Raw genomic sequence first — 23,640 nt, 5'->3', positions numbered from 1 at the left:
AGTAAGGTCACAAAACTCTTCTATATTTTATCGTTCCTATAAACCTGGATATACCTAACTAATATCGACATATATTATAATTATAATTATTATTAATCCCCTATCAACCACATTTTTACATATAAAGCATGTTATTTTACTTTTAATTAAATACCTAGTGTTTAATTATTTTGTTTATAGATAATTATTTATTTTTTTACACTTCACTTTTTGTTTTTGTGTTTTTATTTAGAACTTTAATAGTTCGTTATATTTTATATATGTAGATGTAAATCAAAATGTGTTTATAGTATAATATTGATTTGTTATTGTTATGTATGCATTAATTAATAATAACAAGTGAATTAGAGAGGGTTTGTTGAAGAGTAAAAATTTTATATTTCCACTCAGTATCAGTGCAACATTTAACCAAATTGTTTACAATATAATATAATATACTTTACCACCCGTGTAGACAGAGAAGGTCACGTGTAATGGTAGTGGGGACTGAGATTTTAAATTAGACTGTAATATTTTATGACGTATAAATGTGAATTCTGAATTTTAATATTAATACTTGTGATTACATTGGTCAAAACAAGAAATCTTTATGTTGAGTACCTAGTCGCAATTTGCAGCGTTTCTTAAACGTCGACCAATATCCAGTACACTCTCACAGTCTCACAAGTTAAACGATAATAGCTAGGTATTGCAATAGATATTATTTTTAATCGTTCAGCGTGTAATTATGAGTCTCAAAAGTTTACTATGTATATTTATGCTGTTAATTGTATATATTATGCGTTTCGGATGTTGTGCACCGCAAAATAATGGTAAGCTTACGATTTTATTCTAATATTTTATAAATTCTTTTATAATATTCTTACGAAATGTGAAGGCACGTCAAGTAAATATAATATTAAATAGTTTTGATTAATTATAAATCGAATATATTACCAAAAATAAAAACTCTTAATATAAAATTTAGGTATATATGTAACAAAATGTAAAAACTCGTAGTTTTCTTTTTACAAATTATTATCTTTTTGTTCGTGTAAATACAATATGATAAACAAAATGTATGATTTTTTTTTTGTTTCATAGATTTATATCGAAATAGGTGTACAAATAAAAAACAACATGTAAAAGATTTTACAAATAACATATCATTTTCTATACTAGGTGATTTTTTATCACCCCATTTTTATGCTTAAATTATGCATATATTCAAATTCTGATTTTTGGAATTTTTAAATGTAATTAAAGCCGATATTTTCGAGTACCTACCTACTTAGATTTTTCACAAAATTTAAGGAGTATCCTGAGGCGATACCAACTTTGATTTTTTAAATGATAACATATATATTTTAAAGAAAAATGTGAATCAGGTATTTTTTCTGAAAATGTTTACGTATTGTTATCGAAATTTTAACGAAAACTTCCGGTGATATTCTACATTAAATACTAAGGAATAAGGATAATATAGTCTATTATACCGAATACTTTGTAAATTGATACGAGCTCGATAATTATGATTCGGTATGCAATATAAAATATTCGTCAATAATTACTACTTATTACTAAATTCTTATGAATTAATATTGCACATGACAATTTTCAAAACAAAGTGAATATGTATAATAGACTATAAATTATTAATTATAACCTATGTAATTCATATGTGGTATACTGTGAGAAAGGAATTGAGAAAATGTTTTGTCTATATAATTTAAATCATTTGACTGGTTGATTTTTGTTGTTTATTTTCTGCTTACAGGTAAAGTAATGGGTGCTTCTAGTATTCCACCAGTTAACGAATCCGCAAGCATAGAATCATATTCGGCCGCTGAAAGTAAGAGTTTGTTTATAACTATAATGTGTTATTTCCCCTATAGATCCTCGGTTAATAAAAATTATAATAATTATACACTGTTATTTATTTTAATTTTAAAAAAGTGTGCGAAAAGTATTCAGAGTTGATATACACTATAATAAAGGATCCAATATCATTGACAAACGAAGACACTTATTTAAAAGTTAAAAATTGTCACGATGTCTTACCCTTAATCGTTAACGGAACATTGGCTATGCCAAAAGAATTTCCACACATGGTAATGTAGCACTAATAATAAGTATGGTAACATTAATATAGATTATAAGCATGTGTTAATAGATTTCACATGAATTCAATTATTCTATAGGCTTTGTTAGGTCATGGCAAATATGTCACAAACGATTTATGGGTCTGCAGTGGATCATTGATTAGCAATAGGTGGATTATGGCTGCAGCGCACTGTGAAAAAATTTCATATAATGGAAACACGTCAGTATGATAGTATTAATAAAAAAAACAATTATAAATAAAAAAACATCGTTATAAGTTTCTAAACATTAGTTTTAAATACATTTTATCTCCATCCGTCTATCCATTATTAGTTTCTAGTAGATATATAAGCTAGGTAAAAGGTAAATATCACCATCCCTTCACAATTTATATAAATAATTTAATACCTTAATCAAATAAATAAATAATTTTGTACCGATATTCGTTAATATTGAAGTAAGTTATTCCTATTCGATATTAAATTATGAGTATTTAGTATATATGCATAGGCCCTAGTATAAATATTTATAAAATATAAAGGTAACTAAATGTTCTTTAATTTTGTGTGGAACAAACGTTGCATTAAAATACGTATAAAACCCGGTAATTTAGCAAGGTCGCAAAGTGAGCTTTTCTAACATGTTGATAATATGACATACCTAAGTAATAACTATTGTGGCGTATGCGAGATATATTTTGTACCTATATAATTGGGAAATATTATAAAGATTATCTGTATAGTGTATAATAATATAATTTAATGTAAGATAAGATAATATGTCCAATATAGCAGTACTCGGTGACAGACGATCGGCCGCCGTTGTTCAGTCACAGTAAAACCGGACGTCTCTATATGTAACGCACGCGACATAGCCGCTCGATACCTAGGTGAAATAGCGAATAAAAGTAAAATTAAAATTAATATTAATTAAGTCTTGTTATTTTACTATAAATTAAAACCTGAGCTATCGTAGACAACTATAATATTATTACATACTTTAAGTAAATTGAGTTTTTTGGATTTTATGTCTATCAATCTTCTAGTATAATTTCTATAGCTATATAATCATGCATATAAACTACAAAAATGATTAATGTTGATGAATTATTCACTCGGCTGTGAAAAATTTAAAATTTATCATAATTTCAGTTATTTAGCACAATGGGTACGTTTGGGAGAACTGAACTATGCATCGGATACCGATGATGCCAGACCAAAGGATTACAAAATCGATCGACGCATAGTTCACCCGAATTATAAGCCACCGTCATTGTACAATGATATAGCATTATTCCATTTGGAGGAGGACGTGATATTTTCGCCGTACGTACGGCCCATTTGTCTTAACGCAGATACAGACCCTTTCTTTCAATCTACGGCTTCAATGAAGGCGTTAGCAACTGGTTGGGGACTAACCGAAAATGGTTGGTTTATTTTTAAATTATATTTGCTCATAACCGTATTAATAAGTAATAAAGTCTTAATAAGTCTTTCCGCAGGGGTGTTGGTGACGGGGAGGGCTAGAAAAATAATTCGTCGATAAAACATACTATAGTATATACCAGGGACGGCGAATCTTTTTGAGATCAAGTATGCCAAATTTTCTCAATTAAGGTTTTGACAATTTTTCACGCACTTAAGGGTACAAATAAAGTTACAGATTTATTATACAGTATTATTTTATTTAGTATACTAGGCACACATTTTTTTTTGTAATTTATTATAATTTTTAAAATGTTTTTAATTTGTTTCTTTGAATTTTTTCAAAGTTTTTTTTTTTTTAGTTTTGATCAAAATTTTATAAATAGCATAGTTTTTAATAATTTTTTCACGTGCCATTGAAATTTGATCAATGTGCCGCTTTTGGCACGCGTACCGTAGATTCATCACCCTTGCTATATACTATGACAAATGTCTTTGTTGTTATAAATTTGATCCCTAGTATTGAGCCATTGAGGTTAGGTAATAGATGAATATTTATTAGGTACTGCATATTTGTTATCCGGATCGTGAATACTATAGATGCGATCCTGAGTCCTGATTAATTTTCTAGTATCTAATGTCAAATAAAATACAAGTAAACCGTGTTACAGATGGAAATTTCAATGCAGCCCTATTAAAAGTGGTTTTGGATGTTATCCCGGGGAACCAGTGCAAATCCAATTATGCGTCGGCAGCGAAATCTCAATTGCCCAGCGGAATACTCGACGAAAGCCAGATGTGCGCGGGCGATGTAAAGGGCGAAAAAGACACTTGTGCGGTAAGTTACATGTGTTTCATATTCACGTATAACATACAAAAGTCATATTTATTTTATTGTATACAAGTTAAATACAAGTTACGTCATGAGCGTGTAGAGTCTCCTATTGATTGTACCTATTCGGAGTTATCGGTGTTAACTATTTTTCACGATTTCGTTACATAGAGCTATTCCGGCGGCCCGCTTCAAATACCACATAGCAGATACACATGCATGTACACGCAAATAGGGGTTACGTCGTTCGGCAAGAGGTGTGCTAAGCTGGATTCACCAGACGTATACACTAGAGTGTCTAAGTACTTGCCGTGGATTGAACAAATCGTTTGGCCCAAGTCTGGTTGATATGTACATACCGATATAGATGGACATGGCTATGCGAGTTCTTTTGATATCGCAAACGAAATAATATACTTAATTATAGATATCGTTGTCCTTAAGCTTATAAAACTCTGACTCTTGTTATTTTATCCCCACATTGGGTCTACCCAAGTGTTAATATAATAATTATAATATATTTTTTTATTAACCACATAAATAATTATAAAAAAATATCTATAAATACATCAATTTTAGGTTCTAGATATAAAATATATTAATAAGCAATTTCTAAAAGGAAATATTATATAGAATATGTTATATACTTTTTTTTTAATATTTGGATACTATACTCTAAACGCTGTAATAACATACAAAATTATTATTTATTGTTTGTATTATATTCTATGCTATATTCTATTTTAATTGAATTTCATCCATTTTTGTGCATGCATATTGAGCTGCTATTCAAACGCTTTGTACTTGTTTATAGGTATTCTGTAACTGGTTAGCGATTTGCTCCGTAGATAAAAATAATTATAAAAATGATAGGTTATATTGTAATATGATTTGTTTGACTTTTATATTGGTAAGAAATATGCATATAAAATGATACGATGGCTGGTATATTTGCTTAATATGTTTTTTATTTATGAATTGTGGAATTATATCAAATTCATAATATTACATTATGTATTAATCATATATTTTTGATTCATATATATTATTATTATATGTGTATATGAATATTTAAAAAAAATAATTTATATATAATTATTAAAAATAAAATAAAATATTAGCCTTTCATCATATTATATTATTCCTACCCTGTGTTCAATTTTGAGTTCTCTAATATTCCACTCGCTCCACTGCTCCATTTGTCGTCCATTATCTTACCTCCGATTGTAGTCGAAATCGCCCCATCTACCGTCTAATGCGTTTGGAAAATGAGTCAACCCCGTTTCTGTAGGATAGTTATGTCTACCCCAAAGCACCAACACTGTTAATCCAAATTATATTATTTTCTGTGTATTAATTTGTAAACAATTTTATGTTAACTGTATTGTAATAATAATATTATGTATGTTTCTTTTGTAAATTTACCTTTGTAAAATTGACCTAATGGGCGATAACAATAATAAATAAATGAATATAGCCAAGAGTAATATATTTTAACTCTCATTGAAAAGTATGAACATACGACGGTAGATTGCACTACTGTTACCATCCGCACAAATGGTCTTCACTCGACAGGGCGCCTAAACAGGCACGCGTTACGATAAATTATAATACCTACTTTATTAGCTATGGCCTATTAATTATTATTTTTATTCGTGATGAGTTGCCAATTTATTGATATAACCGGTGTGGTTTATCTTGGAACTCGACAATCGTTAAGATTTGAAAAAGCAATGGCCCAAACAATATTATATTGAGAAAAAAATAAAGTCCCATTTTCCATCTTACTCTGTATTTTTTTTTTTCAATATTATATAGTTTTCGTATCACTGGATTTTTTTTCAAATCCTACTAGTAGTTTAGCACCAAAATAAACTTAACGAGTTGTTGTTATTTGTTTGAAAGTACGAACTATGCAATATATAATTATAGTGGCTTAGCGTCATCAAGGGGATATTTCTATTTTATGTAGATATTTAGTAGGTACAATGCTACAAAATATGAGCGCTATAAAATACCCGAATAAATGTCAGCCAAAATGTATGTGAATAGACACGTATTTTATCCAGATATATGTTGGTAGAAAAAATTTTAGATAAAAATATACAGTTGATAGATAATACTATGTACTAGACGAGTGGATGTCTAATGATCATCAACAGGATGATTTTAAACTACTGTCTTGCGAATTATAACTTTGTGAGTAATAACAAGTAGATTATCAATAGGTAACCAATAACCTAAAAGGATATCTTCGTAATTTATAATCAAATTGTATTTATATACCTAAACAATATTAGTTTTTTACCTTAGTAGTTATTGCCATCAGTAAAGGTATATTTTGCGTTGTGTATTTGTGTCGTGTCTGATGGCGATTACCTATTTAATCAATAAACGTTGGATGTGTTTGTACCAATAAATTGGTAAGACATTATATTTACAACTTACAAGTCGCTTACATTGCATTTTTATGACTTCGGCTAAGAATGAAGTGTGATCACGAAGTCATGAAAGGATTAAAGACATTGCGATGTAGTTATAAAGATTTTATAATATTATGATTAATTTATCGTTTTATAATAATGTAGTTAGATTTATTTTAATTTTTTACCTTTTAATTATCACATTGTTAAATTAAAATGTTTTTAATGACGTATTTCAGCATACTATATATTTGGCATAGGAAGGTACCTACAAATTTAATTATTTTTTAGCGTACAAGTAAGGTCACAAGCTCCTTTATATTTTATCATTCCTATAAACCTGGATATACCTAACTGATATCAACATATATTATAAAAATAATAATTATTAATCCCCCACAAACCACATTTTTACATATAAAGTGTGTTATTTTACTTTTACTTAAGTACTTAGTGTTATATTATTTTGATTATAGATAATTATTTATTTTTTTATACTTCAACTCAGTATCAGTGCAACATTTAACCAAATTGTTTACAATATAATATAATATGTTTTACCACCCGTGTAGACAGAGAAGGTCACGTGTAATGGTAGTGGGAACTGAGATTTTAAATTAGACTGTAATATTTTATGACGTATAAATGTGAATTCTGAATTTATAAATTATGTAAATTTATGATATTCGTGTCTACACTGATCAAAACAAGAAATCTTGATATTGAGTAGGTAGGTATAGTCGCAATTTGCAGTATTTCTTAAACGTACAACTAACGTCGACCAGTGTCCAGTACTCTTTCACAAGTTAAACGATAATAGCTAGGTATTGTAATAGATATTATTTCTAATCGTTTAGTGTGAAATGACGAGTCTCAGAAGTTTAAAATGTATATTTACGCTGTTAATTTTATACATTATGCATTTGGGATATTGTGCACCGCAAAATAATGGTAAGCTTACGATTTTATTCTAATATTTTATAAATTCTTTTAAAATTTCCTCACGGAAAGTGAAGATACGTCAAGTAAATATTTTACCAAATAGTTTTGATTAATCATAAATCGAATATATTACCAAAAATAACACTCATCATAATATAAATGATAGGTATATGTTTCTACCTATCATACTTAGTTTAATGAGTTTTATTAGGATACAAACAAATGATTGAGATGAGTAGATTGGTACAACAAGTAATTTATAAATAAAAATAATATTAAAAATAGTCGCCTATAGATAAGTATGAGAATATTTTAAGAAATGACGAGTAACAGCTTGGACGTAATAAAACAAGGTGTTTAATATTTTTATATTGTCATATTAAGATGCTTCTACTGACTATTGCTTATAATTTTGAAGTGTGTATTTTTTTATAAATTAATTGTTGGTTTGAAGTTTTCAATGCTTCTCTGTCAACTATAAATGTGTGAGGAGTTTGGAACGATCTGATTTCTTTAGTACTTTGTATCGTTTATAGTCAGTTAAAAATGTTACGCATTTGTATAAATATATAGATAATGAAATAAATTTAAATAATCTAAGAGGTCATAACTATATTGTAATTATTGATTCAATGTTGACTGTTTAGCACATAATAGTAAATACGAATCGCGATGCCTTGTATCACATTTTATTATCTTTATTACAGTGATTTATATTAGGTAATATTTTGTATAGGTCAAGCTTAAGTGGCGTTGCAATTTTGTATATCTTAATTTTATAATTATAATGTTATTATAATTTATGCAACAATGTCCATTGACCATTATTGAATCTACATGACGATACCATATACATTTCTCAACATTTCGAGTTCGTACAAGATATATCAGTATATCAGAATATACATAATTTTATATGTTAAAATATGATTTTAATCACAAGTAATTTTATATGAAATAATAATATTAAAAATATATATTTGACAAGTAAACAGTTTAGACGTAAAAGAACAAGACGAATAATATCGTTAAATCGTTAGGTAATCTGAAGTCTGCATTTTCGGCAAATGAATTGCTGCGTCGATGTTTCTAACTCTTCTAAGTCTATTGCCAACGTGTTTAGTTTTTGGAACGATCTTAAATGTTTAGTACTTAATTTTGTAAGCGGCATTGAACTCTCTTCTTCGTGGTGGCCGTATTCTCGATGCTGATGTCGGGATCTCGTATTTAGTATAAAATCTAATGTATCCGCCAATATATCTGAAAATAGAATCAGGTAGAACGATAGTCGTTTAATATAGCTACCTATAACATAATAAAACCGGCATGATGAGAAGGTTAACCAATATTTTTTCAATAGCATTACCATTAATAATTTATAGTACTATACAATAAATGTCAATGTACCTTATTGTCTACACAACAAAATATAAATATAACGTTGTTAAAACGACAAAAAAAAAATATATATTTTATATATTACTTGAAAAAGAGTAAGACAACTTTATTACTAAGCTTTAAACTTAAACCGCTGTAACTTTTAAACAAATAAAATGAAGTCGAGGTCTCCTAAAAATTTGATTAATTATCCAATCATAACGTACCAGTATCAGTGCACCCGTATACATGGAAAAGTACCTAACTATACGAGCTGTTATCCAGTATATTATATTAAGTTAATCTTATATCGAGTATCCTATGTATAAATTATAAAAATCAAAATACACATTTCATAATAAATAAGTGTCATTGGTTTTATAATTGCCAATTTCCATCACCCGCTTCATAACATGAAATACGACATAACACTGAAATTACCTTGAATCGATCGTCGGTGTTGTTCATTTTGTGTATCCTTTTCGATCATTTTACGTTTTAACCATGCAGATTTTTCGATAAGATTGTTTTTGTGGTAGCGCTGTTGGCGCATTGCAGTCGTGTCGTTTTGGAAGTGTTTTGTGTCCAATGGTTTTTTTCGGAACATTGAACAGATTAGTCGGACGGTCATTTCGATATGTTTAGTTGTAGCGAAACACAACCGACCGAAATCGCCTGACAAATTGTTTTCATTAAATAAAAGATGACGATTTTTTTTTATTAGTCCAATAAAACGATAATAATATTCATTCTAAAAATAAAATTCCATACTTATATAGTGCTACATTACTGATAAAGCATTCGGATTATTTTTCTCGTTGATAGACGAGGGGTTTTTATGGATGGTGGGTGAGGAAGCAAACGTCCGTATGAAATTTTATAGTTTACTACTTTATAACCATCGTCACAGATAGGATTTATTGTTTGAATAGTAACGTGGGTGTGATGACCGGTGATAATATTTACTTCTATTTTCTAAAAGGCTAGCCCAGTTTCGAACCCATTAAGTTTATATAAATTATCGATGGTCAAAGCTCCGCTTGCTGCCTACCGGAATTAGTCACTGTAGGTTCAAGTGTGGTTTATTATTTTTATCGCTGTGGGTGTGCCTGTATAGTGCTAATCTAGAGCTACAGATTACCGGTAATCGCGGTGGACAAGATCAAGAAAACATTCGTCCAGAATACGATGGTTTTGCTAATGTCGTAGTAAAACAATAATTCCTGCAAACAGCCATAACAATGACCATCGAATGGTTTTTCGGGATATGCAGACATTGTTGATATGAACTAAATAATGATTAATTAGCAAAAAAATAATTAAATTGTAATAACCTTAAAGTATTATCGTTTTATAGTTTTGTATACTCGCGTATAGCCACATGTGACGATATGTTATAAAATAATATAAAAACAAGTGTCGTTACCACGAGAACGTTAAAACAGCTAGTTTGTATTGCATAAATATACACACACACACACACACACACACACACACACACAGTATTATAGTATTGGTACATGTTTATTATAACGATTATAATGTGTAGAATTATATCACATTAATAATATGAAATAATATGGTTTACCGATGCGGTTATAAATCATGAGAAAGCGAGTTGCGCAACAAAAAATGGAATTTTCTAGGCAAATTTTACAGTTGAAAATGCGTCGTCTCTTTTCCAGTTTTTATAATCATAAACTACTTACAGACTTTTTTTTTAGCATTATAATCATAGCCGCAATTTTTCTCAAAGATATTTATAACAAATAAAGTCGTCCATAATATCAATACATAATCATTTTTTAAATATAAAGTATAAAGGTACCTAAAATTAATTTTATGCATGAAAGTTATAACAGGATGTCAGTATAATAAATATTTTATATGAATATGTAAAACAATCATTATTGAACAACGCTCGTTCAGTTGCGATAACATCAGATATAATGTCATATTAAGTTCAATAATAAGTAAATTCACATTCACTCTCATATTAAAGCTTAAAACACAATAATGATACACAAAAGCTAACTATATGTGGCGCAAGGGTCAAAGAGAAATAAAAAATGATTTAATATAGTATGCCGATATCCTCTTAGTATAATATTGTCTTAATTTCATGTTAGGTGATACCTTGATCGTGGTTAATAGTGATATACCTATGATTATATTACTTTTTTAATATTACAAATTAACAAAAAAATTTTAAATTATAATTGCCTATAGGCAAAGATTGATATATTAAGTTAAAATACCAGGTAAATTTACCACCACATTGAAGTGTGATACCGACAACCCATGATACGGCATAACTATATGACTTATCACATTGAATCGAAATACCAAATATTATGTATAATAGTTATAAAAATAGTAAGCACTTCGTATATATTATTACATAAATCGTGCCACTGTGTTTTCCGTTCTCGAGGCTTACACTGGGAAAACTATATAGTAAATAATCACTATAATCACTAGTCAGTTATGAATGTTATATATACCTTTATTTATAAAAACAGATGGGTAGTGAAACCATTTTAAATAATTTGATATGTTAGTAGGTTACTATAATTATTGGTTCCAATGTTGACTGTTTAGTATATAATAGTGGGTATGACATTATGACAACTTTAATAATATTATATTATAATCAATATCATCTTTATTACGGTGATTTATATTAATACTATTAATTATTAATTCGAGGGTTTTAATGTAATAAAAAAAAATTATTAATTATAACCTATTTAATTCACACAGTTAAAAAAGAATTTAGAAAATTTGTTGCCAATGTAATTTCGATCATTTGACTGGTTGATTTTTATTGTTTATTGTCTGCTTACAGGTAAAGTGATGGGTGCATCTAGTATTCCACCAGTTAAAAAATCCGCAAGCATAGAAACATATTCGGCCGCTGAAAGTAAGTGTTTGTTTATAATAACTATAATATATTATTTCACCAATAAATCTTCCGAAAAATAAAAATAAAAATATTTTTTTTATTATTATAATAACTATGCACTGTTATTTATTTTAATTTTAATAAAGTGTGCGAAAAGTATTCGGAGTTGATATACACTATAATAAAGAATCCAATATTGCTGCCGGGCGAAGACGAGTTTATCAAATTTAAAGATTGTTTCGATGTCTTACCCTTAATCGTTAACGGAACATTGGCTAATCCAAAAGAATTTCCACACATGGTAATGTAGTAATAATCATAAGTATAATATCATTAATATCGATCATAAGAATGTGTTAATTGTTAATAGATTTCACATTAATTCGATTATTTTATAGGCGTTGTTAGGTTATAGCGGAAACCCCAAAGACGACGTATGGTCCTGCGGTGGATCATTGATTAGCAATAGATGGATTCTGTCTGCAGCACACTGTGAAAAACTTTCACATAATGGAAACACGTTAGTATGATATTATTAATATAAAAACAATGATAAATAAAACACATCGTTATAGGTTTCTAAACATTAGTTTTAAACACCTTATATTTCCGTCACGTCCGCCCGTCTATCCATTATTAGTTTCTAGTAGATACCTACTAAATTAGATAAAAGGTAAATATCACCATCCCTTCACAATGTATATAAATAATTTAATACCTTAATCAAATAAATAAATAATTTTGAACCGATATTCGTTAATATTGAAGTAAGTTCTTCCTATTCAATATTAAATCATATCAAAATGTGAGTATTTAGTTTATATTCATAGGCACGGGTATAAATATTAAATATATAAAGATTACTAATTTTGATTTTGATTTTGTGTGGAACAAACGAGTACTGCGTTGCATTAATATACGTATAAAAACCGGTAATTTAGCAAGGTCACAAAGTGAGCTTTCCTAACATTTTGAAAATCAGACATACAACTATATAAGTAATAACAATATGAATATATTATTATTATGTACTCAATATAAACTGAGGTTTTTGGAATTTGCGTCTATCAATCTTCTAGGATAATGTCTTAAAAAATATAAAATCATGTATATAAACTAAAAAAATGATTAATGTTGATGAATTATTCACTCGGCTGTGAAAAATTTAAAATTTATCATAATTTCAGATATTTAGTGCGATGGGCACGCTTGGGAGAACTGAACTATGCATCGGATACCGATGATGCCAGACCAAAGGATTACAAAATCGATCGACGCACAGTTCACCCGAATTATAAGCCACCGTCATTGTACAATGATATAGCATTATTCCATTTGGAAGAGGACGTGATATTTTCGCCGTACGTACGGCCCATTTGTCTTAACGCAGATACAGACCCTTTCTTTCAATCTACGGCTTCAATGAAGGCGTTAGCAACTGGTTGGGGACTAACCGATAATGGTTGGTTTATTTTTTTTTGTTTTTAAATTATATTTGCTCATAACCGTATTAATAAGTAATAAAGTCTTAATAAGTCTTTCCGCAGGGGTGTTGGTGACGGGGAGGGCTAGCAAAGGTGTGAGAAACATAATACGTCGATAAAACATACTATAGTATATACCAGGGACGGCGAATCTTTTTGGGATCAAGTGTGCCAAATTTTCTCAATTAAGGTTTTGAAAATTATTCACGTACTTAAGGGTACAAATAAAGTTACATATTTATTATACAGTATTATTTTATTAAGTATAGGCACACCTTTTTTTGTAATTATAATTTTTAAAATGTTTTTAATTTGTTTCTTTGAATTTCTTATAACAGTTATAATCAAAACTTTATAAATAGCGTAGTACATAAATAGCCTAGTGCCGTAGATTTGCCGCCCTTAAACTATGACAAATGTTTTTATTGGTATTAATTATAAAAATGAATATTTTATACTTTTTCAATTGTCTATGTTCAAAAATGAAGTAGATTACTAGTATTCACTATTCAGTCATTGAGGTTTGGTATTTGATGAATATTTATTACTGCATATTTGTTACCGTGGTGGATAATACTATAATGATTGCAGTCCTGAGTCCTGATGAATGTTTATAGTATCTAATGTCAAATAAAATACAAGTAAACCGTGTTGCAGCGGGAAGTGTCAGTTCAGACCTGTTAAAAGTGGTTTTGGATGTTATCCCCGGGAACCAGTGCAAATCCAATTATGCGTCGGCAGCGAAATCTCAATTGCCCAGCGGAATACTCGACGAAAGCCAGATGTGCGCGGGCGATGTAAAGGGCGAAAAAGACACTTGTGCGGTAAGTTACATGTGTTTCGTATTCACGTATAACATACAAAAGTCATATTTATTTTATTGTATAAGAGACACTGCTCGTTTCATGTATTCAATGTTGTATTAAATTATCCAAATCGCGAGCTGATAAAGTAAGCGATATAACGTTACGAGTATATCTATATGCATACGATCTATCGCCGATTTGTTTAATTCGTTCAATAATTCATTAAAAAAAGCAAACGACAAGTCTTATTATATTGTTTTTTTTTTTTACTTGTTCCGTCGTGCATATTTTGTAAATTGAAAAAACAACAAGAGAGCACGGATAATTATTAAATACTTTGTATAAAATGCATATTATTGCATATATTGAATACAATTAATATTATTGTATATTTCGATTATATATAACTTATAAGAATGCAAAAAATGCATGTTTTATAGTTTGTTTCATAGTTATTAATATCTATAATTTAATAATAATATTTCGTATTTAATCCTAGCTCTACTGATTCAAATGTAAAACTTGGTTTTTTGTCAAACATACATTTTCCAATTTTTCAAGCATACAATTTAAAGTATTTCCACTATTGAATGTAAATTATAAATTTTATTTGTAAATTATTTTATTTCTCAATCATATTATAGTATTAAGGCAAACAGCCAATCACTGATATATTTCAATTAATTAATATTTTTTTTGTAACTATATTTTTGCCTTTAACCTATCGTTTTAAAATATTTAAATGCATATTTTTACATATTTTGGTAAATAAAATGCATATTTTACAATTTTTTATTGCATACAAATCCTAGCCCTAGTCGTGAGCGTGTAGAGTCTCCTATTAATTGCATCGATTCAGAGTTGTCGGTTTTAACTATTTTTCGCGATTTTGTTACACAGGGCGATTCCGGCGGTCCGCTTCAAATACCACATAGCATATACACATGCATGTACAAGCAAATAGGGGTTACGTCGTTCGGCAAGAGGTGTGCTGAGCTGGATTCACCAGGCGTATACACTAGAGTGTCTAAGTACTTGCCGTGGATCGAACAAATCGTTTGGCCCAAGTCTGGTTGATATGTACATACCGATATAGATGGACATGGCTATGCGATTTTTTTAATATCGCAAATGAAATAATATTCATACTTAATTACAGATGTTATTGTCCTTAAGTTTATAATATTCTGATTCTTTTTATTTTATTCTCATATTGGGTCTACTCCCAAGTGTTAATATATTTTCTTAATAACCATACAAATAATTATAAAACATTATCTATAAATACATCAATTTTAAATTCTATGTATAAGATATATTGATAACCAATTTCTAAAAGGTACTATAATAATATAAAATATATTAATTAGGCACTTTTTTTTTTATATTTTGATACTATAGTATTATATGCTGAACGCTGTAATAAGATATATAAGATTATTATTTATTATTATTTTATAATAATTTAAAATACACGGTTTTTTCTAAATTATCTTAGTGTGACGTCGTTTAATATATAAGTAATATTGCGAGAACAAATTAATCAGGATCAAGTTTATATATAAGTACATCGTGGTATATAGCGTACAAAAAAAATAATATAGGTTTTTAATAACCTTAAATCATAATATTAGTATTTAAACTGTAACATTTTATTTACATGTTAATAGGCGCATAACATAATTTGCATACAAATTGAAGTGTCGTAAACATTCAAACGTTTACAAAAACTGATAATATTTGTAACTTCAAGCAGGTATTCAATTCACATTAATATTAAAGCTAAAAACACAACATAAAAATATTGGTTCTGCACTTACGCGCTAAACGTAAATTTGCCACGTTGCACGTGAATCAGAGATAAAAACAATTATTATAATAATTAGACATTAGTGCATTGGCATCTTTTTTTAATCCTCTTCACGAGGTTATGCTCATTAATTCACTCTAATGCTATAAAATCCGCACCTCTGTTGTAAAAACAAGCTACAATTGTTATTTATTATATAACATCTTACATCTAGGAGTATCTCTTATTATAAACGGTTATATAATACTATAATAGGCGTGTACACAGCCGATTGTGGCATATGACAATATCGGATTAAACAATTCGAGTGAAATTACCAACTTTATATACCTCCACGTAAATAAAGTACCTACCAGTAGCTATATATATAATATATAGAGAATAAGTGATACGAATTACGAACATTATCGGTGTTTATTCATTGTAAATCGTTTGCAGAGTGTGCACAGTCTCGTGTACCAACCATTTTGTTCGACAGATTGTCGATTCCGCTAGTGAATTGAGATATTATATGCCATATGTATATTATTTTATATAGCCCAAATGTATGAGTATAACAACTAAATTTATTATAATGGTGTTCTTTTATTGCGCGTCGTCGAGACAGTGTCAAACCTTTACTCACGCGCGATGCATATAGGTAAAATTATATTCATAATATTATGCTATTATTACTTACACATGCTTGTGTAATTATTTCAAACAAAATTCATTTAGTATTAAAACTGTATCATATTATGTATTAAATATAAGACAGTGCGCCGTGTTGTCAAAAGAATCTGGCTACATCAGCCAGAGTGTCTATAGAACAAGGACGACGTTCTGTTCAATGTTCTAGGCTATATGTAGAATGCGTGAGCGTATATTGTTTGGCAACACAGCTATTCTTGTATGTAAAGTTTTAAAGTTGAAAACTTACTCCTTCACCCATATACAGCATGAAATATACTTAAAAAAAATAAAAACGGTTTTAATAATAAATTCTTAGATAATCATCACAGTTATTATTATTGTTTAAAAAGGAAGAGCGATGTTCTCTTCAACGTACTAACCTATTTTTAGTATGCCCATTGCTCACAACTAATGATTAACTTTAAAAAGAGGTAAAAATAATTTTTTTTTTTTTAAGACCATTTAAAAGTGGCCGTGGCCCATATGAAAAAATAAAATTGACTTTTTAACGTCTTTATAAGCTTATTATGTAGTTAAAAAAAAACATTTTTCCAGGCCTTTAGAAGTAAATTTAAAATTAATATGGCTAAACATATTATAAATTTATTAAAATATGTGAAACCTTAAATACGAACCATGTCGTACGTGTGTATATCTCTATTGTATTTGGAGTTGTGGGTCTTAAGTATTTTTCGCGATTTCGTTACACTGGGCGATTCCGACGGTCCGCTGAAAATACCATACAGCAGTTACTCGTACATGTACAAGGAAATAGGCATTATGTTGTTCGGCAAGAAATATATACTTAGCTGTATTCACCAGTTGTATACACGATAGTGTCTTTGTACTTGCCGTGGATCGAACAAATCGTTTGGCTGGTTGATTGATATGTACATACTGTATACCGATATAGATGAACATGTTTATGTGCGAGTTTTTTTGTAATCGAAAATGAAATAATAACACAGCTATATTACAGCTATTGTTATAATATTTTGTGGATCAAATTTATATTTTCACTGGAGTTAATAGCACACGTAATTAATAATATAATTTTTTCGTGACCTTAAATCTATTTATTGGATAAAATCAATGCTTGTAATTATTGTATTTGTATTATATTTACTTTCTTGATTTTTAATATATTTAATAATATTTTTTAATATTTTTAATTTGATACAAAATGTGAGATTAAATATTTTCAAAAAAAAATATTTAATTTTTCACAGTTACATTAGTTACAAAAATAAGTTATTTTTTGCAAGATTTTCATTTAGTGTAGTAGATTACCAAAACTGGAGAACGGATTTTGTTGTTTGGGGTCTTGTTAGATTCACATTGACTAGGAGGACAATGAAGATTTTCAGAACTTAATCTTCAATCGTTAACTCACTACAAAGCTATAAAACTGAAAAATATAAAAAACGCCCAATAAAATGTATTTAATTTAGTTTGGATCTCTTCAGTGAATTAACAAAAGATAAAGTTCTGAAATTCTTCACTGCACTTCTCCAAGCCAATGTGAATCTAACAAGACCCCAAACAACAAAATCTGGTCTCCGGTTTCGGAGATCTATCTCACTAAATGAAAATAAAATACATTATACATACATATTGCATACAATATTAATACATTTCTAAAAATTGAAAATCAAGAAAGTTTACATGCTGATCTCTGACTTAGCAAGCGTTTTTCTATTTATTGAATCAAAACGGAAAACGGTAGAAATATAGATTAATTTTAACCATAAATAGCTATAGAAAAACAGCCATAGTTATTTATAAAATAACATAACATTTTTAGGTTCTGAAGCGTGAGAGGAGGTAAACCAACTTCTCTCACAGTTATCGTGCAATTGAGTATTAAAAGTTAAAACATTATTTGTGCTTATAGCTACGTTAGATTTTCTATAATATTTCATTTTTTTTATAAACTGTAATTTTCTATTTATCCGTTAATAGGCACAGACCATAATTAAATAATTTGCATAGAAATTGAAATGTCGTAAACATTCCAACATTTAAAAACACTAATATTGTTTTTAACTTCAAGTTTTTCAATTCACTTTAATATCAAAGCTTACAACATAAGATATAAATAATGGTTCTTTACTTACGCTGAACGTGATTTTTTCCTTTTTTGAGTGGGTCAATGATAAAAATATGTGTAGTGTCCTAATGCATATTATTATTGTTGTCCTCTTCATGAGGTGTTGTCTTCGTTATACACAAATGTACAACATAGTAAAATTGTGTTTAGGAAAATCGTTATTTTGTATCGTTAATAATTGAAATAAATAATTGCCAGTTGTTTACATTTTTGGTATGCACGACGTACCTATGCGGCGTACGTACGAAAAAATGTATGATGTTTACGCGACATCGGTTAACAGATGGCGCCACAATGATCGTTTCCGATATTGCAGTTATAAATACATTAAACACATTTTCTAGTTTTTCAACCTTAAGATGTACGATTGTTATCTTCTTTTGCTCAGTTGGCAAACGAATGTGTAAATATTGTATAGTTTAAAAGGAAATACTTGTTTAGATAACAATATAGAAAATCTCGGTGTCGCGTATAAATAGATGAGTATTAAGTATAATAAACATATTTTATATCTGATGTACTTTCCTACCTTCGACGATTATGACTGACTTTTGAATTTACTATATATAGTTATTATTATTATTAAGCAATAATAATAAATTGCAAATATTTTTAGATTTGTTTACAATTGTCGATAACGTACACATTTCTTATCGGTTCCTAACGGTTCCACATTATACAAACAACAAAATTATAATAATAGTTAATAATTATAGTGTTTTCGTTGAGAGTTCATAAGTTGCAAAAACTCTAAATAGTCTAAACATAAGATTCGAAAATATTAAATTAAAAAAACCACAAGTTACCATAATTATAGATGCATTAGAAAATGTGATTGTTTTGACGACGATGAAACCTTAAACAAAACGGGTGAAACTTATTATTACCTATATTTACATTATATTGGTAGTAAAATGACGAATATTAAAGCGTGAAAATTGTGGAGTTTTGAAAAGGATAACAGTTTTTTGAATAATGAACACCACTAAATGCATTACATTTTACTATTTTAAAGATAAAAGAAATGCTTATACAATAATATTATGGTATATGGCATGGGTAACATAATATTAAAAGGTACCTCTTCTCGAAAAACGACGATAGGTGAATATCAGACTATACGTTATCATTCTTTACATTAAATAAACAGAGTTCGAAATTGGTAACATAGATGTCCATGGGCGTAGGTAGGATTTCAATCAAGAGGGGGGGCGTAGCCAACTTTAAATTATTAAAACTCTAACTAAAATTTTTTTTTCAAAGTATTTATTTTTAATATTATTTTTAAATTATAACAATGACAATCGTCTAGAGTCTTCGGAAAATCTGATTAGAAATTTCTGTTGCATTACAACGTGTGTTATAAGAAATATAATTTAGTTTGAAGTGCAAGGGAAGGGCACTTCTCCCCCTGCTCTACCCTCGCTACGCCCATGTAGATGTCACACTATATCAATATTTTTATATGCTTTAATACAATTAAATCCACACTTCTGTTATAAAAACTAACTACAATTACTATTATACGGTATAGGTATCTATATATGGCTACATAATACATGCATATATAATGCAACAAACGACTAGCTGCGGCATATGATAATATTGGATTATAGACAAATCGCGTGAAATCACCAAATTTATATACTTACACGTAAACAAAGTACCTATAACTGTATTGCCTATATAGTATAGTATATATAAAGTATAGATCTGGTTATTATCGGTGTTTATGCATGGAAATATATTATATTATATTATAAATTATCGAAATTGTAAATCATGTGAGTGCGCAGTCTCGCGTACCAACCACTCTGTTCGACAGATCGTCGATTGCATTAATGAATTGAGATATTATGCCATATGTATATATTATATTGTATAAAGTCCATATGTATAACAACTATATTATAATGCAGTCATTTTATTGCGCGTCGTCGAGACAGTGTCAAACCTACACACGCGCGCGATGCACATATAGGTAAAATTATATACATATTATCATGCTATTATTATTACCTATAATACACGTTTGTAATTTTCTTATAAAATTGTATTTCGATTTATGATTATATCATTATATAATAATATGTAATGTGTTAAATGTACGACAGTGCACTGCATTGGCAAAGGTACCTGCTGGCTACACTATATAGCTATATACTACTAGATATATTTGTTATTTGTTATATGGCAAGTATACACCGCTGACATGATTATTCTTGCGGAAATCATTAATCAATATATATATAGTGTATACTGTATATGCATTGGCATACATTTTTGTTTTTTTTTGCATACTAGCTTTTGCTACAAAAATAAAAACTTATTAAGATTTTAATTTGGAAATCGTATGATATGATTAAAACGAAGAAAACAAGTTGTGATTTAAAAAATGTCAAAAACTGCATTCGAATAGATAAAGAAGGATTCGAAAGTTATAATATAAAACAACATTTTTGGAAAAAAATTTAAATTGTTCACTATTTTTTTATCATTAGATATCACTTTTTAAGGTTTTACTCTTTTGAATGATAACATACATTTTTAATTTCACATTGCAAAACAGAATATTAATCAAAGTATTTTGATCTATAAGAATCAAATTTTGGACAAATATCAAGTGATTTATTAGTTTAAGGTATATAATAATATATATTATGTATCATCAAAACTTTTAAAATAATAAATATTATAACTCATATTATATAAGCATGAAAAATATCGTTTTTTAACGACTTAAAATAATGAAAATAGTATATTCAATATTCACATATTATATTAACGTTAATAGTTTTTGATATAAATACAGTGTCTTACTGTCTTACGTTAAATTATATGGATCGATAAGTATATAAGGCGGTGTAACAAGACTATCTTTGACAAACTTCCATTACAAATGTAATAGTCCTGTTACACTCTGTATATAACACTTGTTTTTTTATCTTTATTTTTTTTAATGTCGTCGTTAATAATATATATTGTTCGTATTATATTATATTCTCGTGATTCGATGAACGTCACGCAATGATCGCTGTATAACCGCGTATCAGCGCGCGTTTCAGATGTAGTTTCTGCACCCCACTCCACTGCACACCCGTCACAACCACCCAACGACCGCAATAGTCGTCGTGATTACAATATCGTTATTGTTTTCGTGTATTTTGTGTATCGCGAGCTCGAAATACCCGCGGAATACACGAATCAGGGATTACGCGCACGGCGGGACGGGCGAGGAACAGGAAGAGGAGGCGGTGGCAGCGGGACACAATGGGCCGTGACGGTACGATTGTATTGGCTGCGGCGGGGGCGGCGGCGACAACAATGCACAACGACGGCCTCTCTGCGCGCGGCTATTGTCGTGCGCCGCAGACGGTCTCCTCGAGGCGGACCGCCGAAAACCAGCGCGCGCGCGCGTCAACGACCGGCTACCGACCATCTCGGTTGGCCAATGGATTTTCGCGTGCGCGTAAACCCCGCGGCTCGGGCGGGGGGGATCTCTTTTTATTGTTATCCGCAGTTGTTTTAATAAAACGCCCGCAATCGATGTTGCTACCCCGCGGGGGCGCGACCAACATGACCCGGAACAAGACGTCCGAGGAACTAAAAATACGATATATAACTGGGTCAGCGTGAGGACTATTACGTCCCGAATTACAATACGTTTAAAATTATTATAATATTATCATATAATGTTGCGTATACCTATAGCTAGGATGATATCTATTCGCTTTTCACGATTGCGGGTACTCGACGGAGAATCGGTAAATAGATTCGCGGGCTTACGCGTAGATCAATAGTAGGTGATAGCTTAATTTTTTTCAAGTTTATTTATTAAAAATAATTTTTTTTATTTACAATATATAATATTATATAATGCAAAAAGTAAATTTTGGGTTGAAAATTTGCTGTTTCATGATTTGGTTCAATTGTATACCAGTATCATTAACAAAGCAGCTATAAGAAGCAATAACTTGTGGGCTTCTCTGGGCTATCTGAAGTATTATAGATAGTGTGAGAGAGTATTTATTAGAGTGTGATGGGTGTTAGAATACTATAGAACTTCAGCGTTATAGTATGAACTACGAATATTAAATAAAATATTAATTTATAAAGCTCTAATAATCTATATAATGTAACATATCGGTATATTATATAGGTAATTATGATTAATGACATTAATTCTATTAAAGTAATAAGTAGGTACATATTTTAATAGAGCCAAACGAATAATGGAACACTGCGAGGTCATTCTGAGAACTGATGGTCCAATAAGTAGTAATTATTTATAGAATGTTGAAATTTGGCTTTTTGATTCTGGCATATTTAGGAGTTCATAAACCTTATAATCTCTATATCATAACGAATTAACAGGTAGGATATAATATACACGCGAATTAAAAAAAGAAATAGCTTGTCAGGCGATTTGTCTGCAGCTTGACATTATCAAAAGCACCGCTACCGCGGTGGTGTGACGTGTTAATTATTTTCTTTTTAAGTAATGCGAATGTTTTTACTTATCCCGTCAAAACGATCTTGATCGCATTTCGTATAATATTCTACTAATATATTTTACTATATCACACTCACGCATCAAAAATAGTAATGTATAATATTATACGATATGATTATATTATGATTATTATACACAGTATTTACGAGTTATCAATTCAGCACGATTGCGCACTTTTTACCTTTTTACCCGAAAAAAACACAACACGATAACAACATTTTAGAATTTAGTAATTGTCTAGAATGTCTTTAGTGGTTTAC

At 29.4% G+C, this 23,640-nt stretch overlaps 2 protein-coding genes across 2 annotated transcripts; both read left to right on the top strand.

Moving 5' to 3' along the window:
• The first annotated feature begins 562 nt into the window (after positions 1 to 562).
• LOC132929354 (venom protease-like) lies at positions 563 to 5,812 on the top strand. Its single transcript, XM_060994665.1, has 7 exons — positions 563 to 812; positions 1,757 to 1,831; positions 1,936 to 2,090; positions 2,181 to 2,302; positions 3,234 to 3,508; positions 4,178 to 4,344; positions 4,510 to 5,812. The coding sequence occupies exons 1-7, from the start codon at positions 728 to 730 to the stop codon at positions 4,684 to 4,686; spliced, it is 1,056 nt and encodes a 351-aa protein (XP_060850648.1). The 5' UTR covers positions 563 to 727; the 3' UTR covers positions 4,687 to 5,812.
• Positions 5,813 to 7,502: 1,690 nt separating this feature from the next.
• On the top strand, positions 7,503 to 15,767 carry LOC132929353 (venom protease-like). The gene is made up of 7 exons (XM_060994664.1): positions 7,503 to 7,712; positions 11,929 to 12,003; positions 12,132 to 12,286; positions 12,384 to 12,505; positions 13,173 to 13,447; positions 14,127 to 14,293; positions 15,176 to 15,767. The coding sequence occupies exons 1-7, from the start codon at positions 7,625 to 7,627 to the stop codon at positions 15,350 to 15,352; spliced, it is 1,059 nt and encodes a 352-aa protein (XP_060850647.1). The 5' UTR covers positions 7,503 to 7,624; the 3' UTR covers positions 15,353 to 15,767.
• The last annotated feature ends 7,873 nt before the right edge of the window (positions 15,768 to 23,640 follow it).

The sequence above is a fragment of the Rhopalosiphum padi genome, chromosome 4 (assembly GCF_020882245.1).
Source record: "Rhopalosiphum padi isolate XX-2018 chromosome 4, ASM2088224v1, whole genome shotgun sequence".
NCBI classification, from domain to species: Eukaryota; Metazoa; Arthropoda; class Insecta; order Hemiptera; family Aphididae; genus Rhopalosiphum; species Rhopalosiphum padi.
Note: the sequence above shows the minus strand (reverse complement) of the source record. Positions and strands in the feature narration are given on the sequence as shown.

What these genes read in the sequence shown, in the direction of transcription:
- LOC132929354 (XM_060994665.1), top strand. Translation starts at nt 728, where the DNA reads ATGAGTCTCAAAAGTTTACTATGTATATTTATGCTGTTAATTGTATAT. An exon ending in TTGTGCACCGCAAAATAATG is followed by an intron (nt 813 to 1,756) that starts GTAAGCTTACGA and finishes TTCTGCTTACAG; the next exon opens with GTAAAGTAATGGGTGCTTCT. An exon ending in TTGGGGACTAACCGAAAATG is followed by an intron (nt 3,509 to 4,177) that starts GTTGGTTTATTT and finishes ACCGTGTTACAG; the next exon opens with ATGGAAATTTCAATGCAGCC.
- LOC132929353 (XM_060994664.1), top strand. Translation starts at nt 7,625, where the DNA reads ATGACGAGTCTCAGAAGTTTAAAATGTATATTTACGCTGTTAATTTTA. An exon ending in TTGTGCACCGCAAAATAATG is followed by an intron (nt 7,713 to 11,928) that starts GTAAGCTTACGA and finishes GTCTGCTTACAG; the next exon opens with GTAAAGTGATGGGTGCATCT. An exon ending in CTTTCACATAATGGAAACAC is followed by an intron (nt 12,506 to 13,172) that starts GTTAGTATGATA and finishes TCATAATTTCAG; the next exon opens with ATATTTAGTGCGATGGGCAC.